The sequence below is a fragment of the Pelobates fuscus genome, chromosome 7, assembly GCF_036172605.1.
Source record: "Pelobates fuscus isolate aPelFus1 chromosome 7, aPelFus1.pri, whole genome shotgun sequence".
NCBI lineage: Eukaryota > Metazoa > Chordata > Amphibia > Anura > Pelobatidae > Pelobates > Pelobates fuscus.
Window position 1 is genome coordinate 38,591,549 of NC_086323.1, and position 12,071 is coordinate 38,603,619.

General features: G+C 40.1%; 1 protein-coding gene across 1 annotated transcript in view; it reads right to left on the reverse strand.

The window, feature by feature from the left end:
• USP33 (ubiquitin specific peptidase 33) overlaps positions 1–12,071 on the reverse strand; it is a 43,912-nt gene that overhangs the window by 22,585 nt on the left and 9,256 nt on the right. The window contains exons 2-4 of the mRNA XM_063427962.1: positions 6,112–6,244; positions 4,598–4,651; positions 4,459–4,521 (exon numbers count right to left, since the gene is read on the reverse strand). Coding sequence (XP_063284032.1) covers positions 4,459–4,521; positions 4,598–4,651; positions 6,112–6,192 — 198 coding nt within the window. The 5' untranslated portion in view covers positions 6,193–6,244. The remainder of the gene's footprint in view (positions 1–4,458; positions 4,522–4,597; positions 4,652–6,111; positions 6,245–12,071) is intronic.

Consider the following 12,071-nt stretch of genomic DNA (forward strand, 5'->3'; position numbering starts at 1 on the left):
CAGACATTTTGCTCACCGAGTTTCCAATTGTGGTTCCTAGTGGATTTTCTTGCAAACCCTAGCACCATATTGACACGTTTGTTGATTTTACCAATAAATTAGTTTATTTATGACTAAAACTAAATCGATACCATAGCGTAAATACTCCACAATTTTACCGCGATACAAAGTATGAACCGGAGGAGACATTCCGTTTCTTTGCACTAAGCATACAGTAGGTTTCAAAGATAATATGGGAATAGGCAGAAGAACTTGCGTAGCAGCCAGTAGGCCTTGGAACTCAGTGTTAATTTTGGTGGCAAATTTCAATTTAGTTTTAGTCATAGTTTTTTTTTACTAAAATGCCATTTTAGTTTTAGCCGTATTTTAGTAATCTGAATTGTTTTAGTTTTAGTGGACTGAATCTAAACATTAATTTAGTCAATTAACACTGATGAAACTTTAGGGAAGTTATGGAAGGGAAGTTCAAGGTTGCTATAAGCTTGGTTATAAAAACAATGTTTTTGTTACAAAATTCTGAAAGTCTTGGGAAGCTGTCACTTTGGAGTTTTTCATAGATAGAATATTTATGGAAAATAAGTGCAGATTGCAAAGGAATTTCGCAAGAGTAGAGCAGTGAAGCAGGCTCTTTGCAGACAATCACCAGGAGCTGAAGGCAGATGTGAAGATAAACAGAGGATATAAGGAGAAAGATGTTCAAGTTAGGAAGATATCTTCAACCTCTCCCCAGAGCTCCACCATGGTAGCAGATATGGCACATCGTGCATCTCTTTTTTTTTTTTTTTTTAAATTAAAAATATCTCCCAAAAGACAAATCAGATGTTAAGAGTGTGGTCGGAGATTTGTTTGTTTGTTTTTTCAGGAAAGAAGACAGGACAAATTTTATTATGTTGGTGGCATTTTCTATATGGGATTCGTCAGTCTCTCATCAAATCAATTCACAAAATGTTGTTGGTGAAGCAGAGTGGTTTGGTCAAGGTGTGGTGTAGGCTAGTTGCCTATGAGGGGTGTCCATTCTCTTGATTGCTGGCGATAGCGGCACATGTCCTTAACGCTTCTCTATGAGAGGCACCTGATTGGACAAGTTGTCAGAAATGATGACTTCACTGGAGGAGGAGAAAACTGTCCACGAACAGCAATGAAATCAAGTTTAACATTTCTTAATTTCATTTTAATTTAAATATGGGGGCGTGGCATGAAGCAAAAATAATTATACAACATCTAACAAAAAATGTATATGTTTTAAATTAAACAAAGCAAATTACATTAAGAGAGAACAGATTTTGATTGGAGGTGGCAGCAGCACTCCTATGTTATATGGTGTTTGGTTCAATTGTGATATGTTCAGTTGTGTTTTGGTGATTTAAACATGTCTGGAGCTCTTGTCTTGGTATTTAATTTCAAGGCAACAGCCTCTGTAGCACCTTGTTATAGTCAAATCTATATTCTATCTGCTTTACCTTTCTGGAATAACCAACACTCTACATATTCCTTTCTCTCTCACTGTTTCTAAAAGTCAAATTTCTTCATAGCTATGATAACAGCCCTTGACCCCTTTTATTCTCAGTTTACTAGCTCAGCAGGGCGTGGTTTTCATTTTTTGTTCCTGTTTCAATATACTATGAAAGAAAAAGCTGCTATTTCTCTTTCTATGTACATATGACAAAAATAACCCCTAGTCACATTTTGAGTGACAATCAATACACTGCACTAAACGGTTCATGTCGTAAAATTAACATTAATGTCAGATAATTTCCATGAATCAGGTGATAAATGATCATGTTAAAAGCGACACTATAAGCACCATTACTTGCAGTTTGCAAAAATCCTTACAATCATAAGACACCCACTCACAAAAATATGCCACAGATGAAACTAATTTCCTCTGCTCGAACATGTGCATGGATATAGGGGACAAACTCAGTACTGTCATAGAAAGTTATGGGAGCATTTTGATTGGCTGACTCACTTCTTGGTCAGAGTCCACTGCACAAGATGTCAAGCCCATAGAAGTTTTACATGAAAATATTTTAATTTTTCCTATTTTTAATTTACGGTATAATCTCCAACCTCAAGTGTGTCTTCAAAGTCAAGCAAATGTTCTTTGGATTGATCAATATGAAATGAAAAATAGCAGTAGACATTAACCACACCTCAGCACCTGGAAAGTTTTTTAACGCTATGCCCACAACAATATAGCTGGCAGGCAACAATGAGACAGATGAGATATAGAGTTTCTTATGATATAAATCTACATTTAACACCTCAGAAGCGAATAGTGTGTCTGCATGGATCTTTAGTGGAAGGTTCTTGAGCTAGTAATCTCTGAACAATTAAAGCGTCACTCCAGACCGCTAAATAACTTCAGCTTGCTGAACAGCTTTATGCATGAAAAGTGTGTCCTCTTTTCTTCATTTTGAATAAATACAAAATAAAACGCATGCAAGTTTTCATTTGGGGTATATCTACTAAACAGTGATTTTTATTTATGTTGTATGTGTCCCTTTAATTTCAGGAGCTGGAAAGGGGTCGAAGAGGGCGAGCCGGAAAGGGGTCGAAGAGGGCGAGCCGGAAAGGGGTCGAAGAGGGCGAGCCGGAAAGGGGTCGAAGAGGGCGAGCCGGAAAGGGGTCGAAGAGGGCGAGCCGGAAAGGGGTCGAAGAGGGCGAGCCGGAAAGGGGTCGAAGAGGGCGAGCCGGAAAGGGGTCGAAGAGGGGGGGTCGAAGAGGGCGAGCCGGAAAGGGGTCGAGCCGGAAAGGGGTCGAAGAGGGAGCTGAAAGGGGGGGGGGGGGGAAGGGAGCAATAGGGAGCTGGAAAGGGGGGAAGAGGGGGCTGGAAAGGGGGGAAGAGGGGGCTGGAAAGGGGGGGAGAGGGAGCTGGAAAGGGGGGGAGATGGAGCTGGAAAGGGGGGAGAGGGAGCTGGAAAGGGGGGGAGAGGGAGCTGGAAAGGGGGGAAGAGGGAGCTAGAAAGGGGGGAAGAGGGAGCTGGAAAGGGGGGAAGAGGGAGCAGGAAGGGGGAGAAGAGGGAGCTGGAAGGGGGGAATGGGGAGCTAAAAAGGGGGGGAAGAGGGAGCTGGAAGAGGGGAGAAGAGGGAGCTGGAATGGGGGAGAAGAGGGAGCTGGAAGGGGGAAGAGGGAGGGAGCTGGAAGGGGGGAAGAGGGAGGGAGCTGGAAGGGGGGGAAGAGGGAGCGAGCTGGAAGGGGGGGGGAAGAGGGAGCGAGCTGGAAGGGGGGGGGAAGAGGGAGCGAGCTGGAAGGGGGGGGAGAGGGAGCGAGCTGGAAGGGGGGGGAAGAGGGAGCGAGCTGGAAGGGGGGGAAGAGGGAGCGAGCTGGAAGGGGGGAGAGAGATGAAGGTGGAGAGGGATGGAGGTAGAGGGGAGAGGAAGCTAGAGAAGAGAGTAAGATAGCGCTTGCCAAGAGAGGTAGATGGAGTGCTGGAGGGAAGAGGTGAGACTGCTGGGGTCACTGAGAGGGACTTCAGAGAGCTGTAGTGCTTTAGGAGTATGGAATGACTCTTTTAAAAAATAAAAATTATGCAAAAAAAAGTGCAACAATCAACAGTCAGCATTTAAGTCCCATTACCAGGCTTTTCACAAGATGTCGTGGTAATGGGGCTGAAATGATGAGTTTCTTCTGTTCCACTTAAAATAACGTCCTGTGGGTGCAGTCCTTAAAATCGAAGAAATAAATGTAAATTTCAAATGCATCGTTCCATCTGTATATCTGCACACAATACTGACGCAATACATTATAGGACTGGTGTAAAAATTCTCTCCAGGGCTGCTTATTATTCCCAGTCCGGCCCTGCTAGCATCCATTAAAGAAGTGCGCTAAGCACCATAACTACTACGGTCCATAGCACTGGTTAACGTGCTAGCAGGCCTGTGGTAATTATGTTGCTTAGGTTGTCCTTTTACAGCCAGTCTGTCACCTGAAAAATACAAAGCAGTGTTCTACTCTGGTGATTAATACGGTCAGTTCCATTAACTTCTAAAATGAAAACACTATACATGGATCATATATACGCACTGAAAACGTTTTGTTTAGTGTAACCAGAGCAAGAGTTTGAGTTTCATGCTAACTGTACCTGCCTTTTGTGATTAGAACCTCATTACCCAGTATGCACCTGGTCTCTTTTTCATGACTGCTTATTTTTTTACATTTCTCCATCTTTGTGACATGTATTATCACTGGTGCAGAGGCAGTAAAAAGGAATCGGTTTAGAGTTTGTATGACGGTTAGAAGAAAGGTGAGCTACAGCATAAACCCAGAATTTTGAGGGCAAATACAGAAATGAACCAACTCTCACTTTAACATAATGGTTATTTGTTATAAGGGGTTACTGTACTTTAAATTCTCTTTTAAGAAACATGTTTGTTTTACCTGCACCAGCCATCTTTACAGCAAGAAGTGACAGCGGGAATTTAGGATTTAACACCATAACTATAGCAAACACCAACCTGAGAATGAAGGGTACTGTGATCTGCATGAGACTCTCCGCAGCCAACATAGGAACAGCCATTCTGTAAAGGGAAATAATAGAAGGTGAATTTTCACATCAGGGACAGCCATCTACAAAGAAAGATAAGGAATCCTTACCTCTAAACAAGCCCAGAGATTTGGTCCTTTCACTCTGCAGTCCTGACAGCTTCCCTGTGTATAGACAATGAAGAAGAAATAAAGATCAAAAATCTTTTATTCCTCGAACAAGTCAAATTGCAGAAAGCTCGAAGACACAATAGGCTTCAGGCCTTGAGACTGCAGAAATGCAGAGTTGCAAATTCTGCCATCAGTACTAAAAGAAAAAAAAATGCTAATATTTATTAAACTTTAATGTGTGCCTGAATTGTATTTCAAACCACAAGAGCAGCAACATGTTTGCATAAATGAACACAAGGATATGGTAATTGCCGACAAGGCAGTTTCCAGCCTCTGTGTGTAAGAGAGAAAGCACGATGAAAATAAGGATCCTGAAAATCTGATCTCTCGTATGGGAAAAATCTTTACCCTAATCTTACACAATCTGCAAATTTTACTCTGGTTTTTAAAGCAGGGGTTATTTTAGGTTTGGTATTTTCACAGGCTTAACACAGGATTATTATTTTTATTTTTTTTTATCAAAACTACCGTAATCCTTTATCAAATCTGAACTAAATTGTGCTTATTTTCCTTGAATCGTTAATTTATTTTTTAGGGTTATAGAGGGGTGGGACCACACAATTTAACCCCTAGAATGCCATGGGGTTAATACCTCTGTTAATATAGGAGGGCTTAATACATCAGGTCCTAAACAACTAGCCAGGTTTTAGTTTTGAAGTGGCAAGTAATTTTTAAAGGGTCCGTGGCACACTAAACAATGGTGAATTTCTACTAGCAGGGGTAAATGTTCACTCGACAATGGCTAGTGGATATTTTGAATACTGATGAGAACTGTCAAGAATTGAATTTTAAATTTGAAACTATTACTGCCGAACGGGAAAAAATCTTCAAGTCAGCCATAGTGTCAATTTGCCTGTTTTTGAGTTAAGTGAATAACTGAATGAGCATTTAAAATGCAAAGAAGTAGGTCCCTTTTATGTATTTAACTTTTTGGCAGGAACTAACCAGAACCATTACACAATATAGCAGTTTGCTTCCATGCAGCTCAGGTAAACACATATACACGCTGCACAACTGTGTAATTGAAATAAAGACACACCCCATGTCGAAACGTTGCCTGCCTTACTAGGTGGCTGAATATCCCACAATGCACCTAATATCACGAGTGCTGACACTTCTTTTTTTTTTTGGATCCCGTGGAGCAGGGACTATGACCTATGGCACGGCTACCAAAATTTAGATTTAAAAAAAGTCACCCTCCTGTAAAGTTTGGTTGCGGTATTATGGTGCATTTTACTGCAATGATGTTCTGTAATATTCTTGTATGTGCTGTATTACATATTATTGAATGAATAAAATATATTTTTCAGCAAATACATGTAAAATGTTATAAAATATGTGAGTAAACCAAATTTAAAAAAAAACAACCGTATTCTACACACAAAAAAAAAAAAACCACAACAGAGCAATAGCAGTTTCATGGAACCTTGCTCGTGAAGTCTGGACATACGTACATTCGATTTCTGAATAAGCTCTTCTTTGGTCACTTCTCCCACAGATTCTAGATGTTGGCAATCACATACCAAGGAGGACATTTTAAAATCTACAGCTTCAAGTTTACTCTTTCTTCCCAGATGACGGCAGTATCTAGAAGACAAACAATTGCTTTGTGATGGAGGGTGGTGATCTAGAGAGTGTGACACAATTTGTAAGACGTTACATTGTAGGTAAAGGACTAGCTTCCAACTTTATTAATGGAAGACGCCCAGCAATATAGAGAAAGCAGGTAATGGGTACCAGGGAGAGACAAGAGGAAAATAAATGTAAACTACTTATTTTAATTGAAAGCTACATTATGATCTGCTTGCTCTCACACCTAGAATAAATAGAGATTTTTACACAATCATGTAGTTAGCTAAAACATAGCTATGGTTTGGGTTATTTTTCTTTTAATTCTGTGTCACTTTTATTTTGTTTGTAATTTACACTGAGCATAAAGTGTAAAATTATTTAATCTCCAAGGTGCTTGCAACCGTACCCCTATCCTGAAGAAGTGCCCAGGCATTCTTTGAAGATGCTCTGGCATCATGAGCGATAAGGTTACCATGGAAATGGAAGAGCTGCAGTTTACCAATGTTTACCGGGTAAGGAGATGATAAGACTCATTATTAGAGAAGTGATGCTTCCATGACATGACCAGATGGTACATCATTCACTGATGAGAATTAACAAGTGACTGCACCTAGTCTGATCTGGAAAGCCGACTTCCCAGAGTAATAAGAAAAATAGGCAAGATCAATCTTCACAGACAATTTTCTATAATTTTTTTCTGTTTTGCAAATGGAATTTAAAGACACAGTGATATTTCAACATGACATAAAATGGAGCTTTGAAATTATCATGTAAGTAACAATTTAACATTTGGCCTGGCACAACGAAAGCATCCCTTTAGTGGTTTTATAACAGCCCTGACTACATTTTTCACACTTTCAAACACCCAGAGCCAATGAAAAGAATAGGATTTTTTTTCTTCTAAAAACATTCAAGTTGGTCTATATATGCAGATCTGCTGTTATACGCAATAATCGGCTTTTTAGTGTTAATGATGACATTGGGCAAAATTGTTTACAGTGATTTATTCGTATTTTTTTTACAGTAGTTGTAATTGCTACGATCAGGCTGGGGAATACACATCCTTTTCAATACTGATCATGAATTTTTTTTGCTTTTATAACGGTCTTCTATGGCTTTAAAACGATCACTGCTTATATAAATAATAAAATAATAATAATATCATCACTACTCTTAGTAGCTCCATCCAATTTTTCTGGCTCTGCATTTTGGCACAGTGTTCTCCAATATATTTTTTTTCTCAGTGAAATGCACACAAAGCTAATTGGATAATTACTTGTAAATAAGTTACAGCAAAGTCAGTGTGAATTCAAAGCACTACAACAGCAACGTAATATCTGTGTTACTCAACTATTACGGAGCATTGGTTAAAGGGAAGGGGTTACCGTATTTCTGTTTAAACACTGTGTTCTAGAGCAGAGAACCTTCCATGGAGGTAAATGTTCGCAAAAGCAGCTTCACAATTAGAATGTATTACAAACGTTATTTTTACTAAGAAAGTGCAAAGTGTTTTCAGAACGCATTACAGTAAGCAAACAGAACATACTAAGATGACAAATTTAGGCAAACAAAACAAAACGAGGTAACGATAGCCCTGCACATACAAGTCGATCAATGCTTCTACACGGTTACTACCAATTTCACCCAGTCCTGGATGGTGGCAATGATATAAACTACAGATATTGAAAGTGACAATCCCATATTATCAGATAGGTGAGCAGGGGGTGGTCTCAGGGTGGTGTTTTAAGCTCCATTTTTTGTTTGTTTAACTGCTACGAACTGATATGAAATCAGTCACCCAGAAACTCTTGGCAACCTGATCGCTACATCAAGCACAAGAGATTACGTTGTTTGAATGTCCCTTTAAGGCTAGAACAAGAATGGAATTTTACGAACCAGCGAAATAGGAACAATATTATTTCCGCATGGAGAGACACATGAAAGCCCCAATTCATTCATCTAACAATCCAACGCAGTGTGTATATAAAGAGGAAGTGAAGTCATAACATTTATTATGGACAGCTTGTCCCGCTGAATGAAACGGGCCCCATTCACACAGAGAGATGTATGGAGCAATGCACTCTGCAACCTCTGGTGGCGCTGTTTTTTGTAATGGTCAATAGAAACTAGAACAGATTCCTATAGCCAGCTTAGCAACCAGCACCCATGAAAACACAGATTTTGAACAGCTATTAAAACTTTTTCTAAATTAATTTTTTTTTTTTTTTTTACAGCCGGTATGGCAAATTTTATTTTATTATCAAATACATAATAATAAGACATTATGTCTTGATTTCTCAAATGGCTTAATCCAAATGCTGGGTATACGCAGTACCCCCTTTTTATTAGCAAAATAAAAGTTGCTATTTTAATCCTTTTTGATCGCATGTATCTTTAACAACTTTAGAATCTCTAGAACGCCATCAGTACATCAAAAAGAAAAAATGGTCCCCAAGACTGCAGCAGTTATCATTAACCCCTCCCAATACCTTCCCAGCATGTGGCCGTGTTCAGAGTGAACCATTGGGAAGGGGGAAACTCAGCAGAAATAGACAGTGTGTGTAAGGGTATCCCTTCCTATATTTCAGTTCACTCAGCCTGGGCTAGTCCATCAATATCAGCCTATCATTGCTGCCCAACTGGAAATTCTTCTTTATCAATGTGGCTGAGAAGTGGGTGTTCTGTGGGAGGCAGCAAGGCCCCTCCCAAACAGTATTAAACCTGCATAGTGTTAGCAGTATAATCACTACATTGAACTGTATACAGAGTGCACCCTAAAACAAATGGTGTAACATCACAAAACACATCACACATGTATTAAAAGTATATCATTTCTTTTAAATTGTGTGCAATCCTTTAAATCTTTCACACGCTTTATTGTGTCTACAACAAACATAATAGAAAGTGCACGCAATATACTTGTATTGTGGGAACGGTAGACTTATATCACAAAAACAAAGCATCTAGCAGCATACATCGCTATCCAGGATCGCATACTAGAAAAGTACAATAAGCAATCAGCCAATTACATGTGGATGCGGGCCGGATATTGCACTATGCTGGAAGGCACACGCATGCTGCATGCTGATTTGCTATGTAGCTCAGATTCTTCATCCGATTATGTTCTATTAAGCCAGGAGCACAATATACTTATGTCGTGGGAACAATTTGTTAAATAATGTGCACAGAATTCTCCGTAGCACCTCCAGTGTTCTGTTTCAAATTAGAGAGATTACAGGTCTCATTTTTTTTTTATTTACTCAAATTGACCAGATTAGCAGTCAATAATCACAACTAAACAAGCTACAAGTGAAATATACTTTGACAATGTAATCAGGCCAAACGGTTATATTAGTTGCCAGTTCACACGTATTACCGTATATACTCGTGTATAAGTCGATCTCATGTATAAGTCGAGTGCAGTTTTATGACCAACAATTGTGAAATATGCTATGCCTCGTGGATAAGTCGAGGGTAAAACTTGGGGCTATGAAATTCTGTGATTTTTATAATTATATACACACACACTCTGCATTATACACACACACACACTCATACAAACACACACACACTCTGCATTATATAAACACTCTGTGTGTTTGTGTGAATGCAGAGTGTGTGTTTGTATGAGTGTGTGTGTGTGTGTGTGTGTGTGTGTGTATATAATGCAGAGTGTGTGGGGAGGGCATTTTTATTATTTTTTAATTTTTTTATTTAAATATTCTAATTTTTTATTTTAATATTATAATTATTTTTAATTGTAATATTTTTTTATTAATTTTTTTTTCTTTTATTATGCACATTTTTTTTTGTCCCTGGTGGTCCAGTGGTGTGTACTGTGCAGGAGGGGGGCTGGCAGGAAGCGTTTACTTATCTTTCCTGCAGCTCCTGTCAGCTCCCTTCTCCTGCGTTCTGGTCAGCTCCCCTGTAAGTCTCGCGGTCTGCGTGCCGCGTTGCCACGGTAACCCGTGGCAACGCTCTGAAGCCGCGGCTCTTGCGAGATTTACAAGGGAGCTGACTAGAACGCAGGAGAAGGGAGCTGCAAGAAAGGTAAGTAAACACTTCCTGCCAGCCCCCAACAGGACCGCCGGGCTTGTAATGAGCCCGGCGGTCCTGGTCTGTATTATGGCAATGTAAGTTGCCATAATACAGACATTGACTCAAGTATAAGTCGAGTGGGGGTTTTTCAGCACAAAAAATGTGCGGAAAAACTAGACTTATACTCGAGTATATATGGTATTTAATCAAACCCACGCCTCTGTTGTAATACATTTTGAATTATAAACTGCCCACCGGACCCCATATACACTAAACGCTGTTAAAGAAACACACTAAGTACCATAATCACTACAGCACACTGTAGTGGTTATGGTGCCAGGAGTTCCCTAGTGCCCCCAATGTAAGTAGGCATACCATTTTAGTAATGGTTTGACATCTTTCTCTCAGTCCACCGAGAGCCACTCCCTGTCTCCTCTCAGCTCTAAACTATGCTCGGTGGTGCACGGCTTAACCCACTGGCTGAGAGTGATTAGCTGACACACTCAGCCAATAACCTGGTCCTGCACTGCAGGGCTTAGCTCAGGAATGCTAACCAAAGCTGATCATTATCCTCCATCTTACTTCTTTTAAATCACTTTTATCAGCTCAGGCCTTTGCACCTGGCAGTCAGCATAGAGAAAGCGTACAGCTGAGGAGAAATGAAATCATGTTTTAATGCCCCCTCTTAATTTGCAATGTTTACCCTGGCATTGCCTTTCCTGAACTGGAAAATGATGATACTGGCTAAATCTTTAGTATAAATTTGAATAGAGCATCTCATGAAAAAAGGCTATAATACCAGATATACATTGAACAGCCACAACATTAACACCACTGACAGGTGAAGTGAATAACATTGATTATATCATTACAATGGCACCTGTGGTATATTTTGGTTGGCAGGTGAATAGTCAGTTCTTGAATTCCATGTGTTGGAAGCCGGAAAAATGGGCAAGCAAAAACATCTGTGTGACTTTAACAAGGTACAAATAGCGATAGGATAGCTAGATGACGGGGTCAGGGCTAGCCTTTTGGGTGTTCCCAGTATGCAGTGGTTAGTATCTACCAAAAGTGGTGCAAGGAGGGAAAACTGGTGAACCAGCATAAGAGTCATGGGCGCTCAAGTTATAAGTGGGGAGCGAAGGCTAGCCTATCACAAAAAAGAGCTGATGTAGCTCAAATTGCTGAAGAACATAATGCTGGCCTTGATAGAAAAGTGTCAGAATACACAGTGCATCGTAGTTTGCTGCATTTGGGGCTGTGTAGCAAGAGACCGGTCAGAGGGCCCATGATGCTCTCTGTCCACATGGAGAAAGCACATTCGATGTGGATGTGAGCATCAGAACTGAACCATGGAGCAATGACAGAAGGTTGCCTCGTCTGATGAACCATGTTTTCTTTTAGTTCTGGTGGATGGCCAAGTGCAGAGCTGTTTGGCAGCACAAATGGGGACATACATATTATATTAGGCAGGTGGTTGATTTCAATGTTTCATTTATGGGTGTATTTTGCAGAGAAGTGTTAGTTCCCCTTTAAAGCACAATCACACACCAAGAACGAATATATAGAATTAAGTCCCAGATGTGTATGAGAACTACATTGTATAAACAACAGGTACAAATCTCCTGGCTGGCGTAATCCTTATATAACCAGTTGGCAGAGAAACAATTGCCAACGAGCTCAGATTCTTACAGACGGACAGAATAAGCAAATGAATATTACTAACCAGTATATGAAAAGGAACCCATATGGAAAAAGCAGTCCTTATGAATCTACCACAATAGTCTCAATTCTACAGCACTTT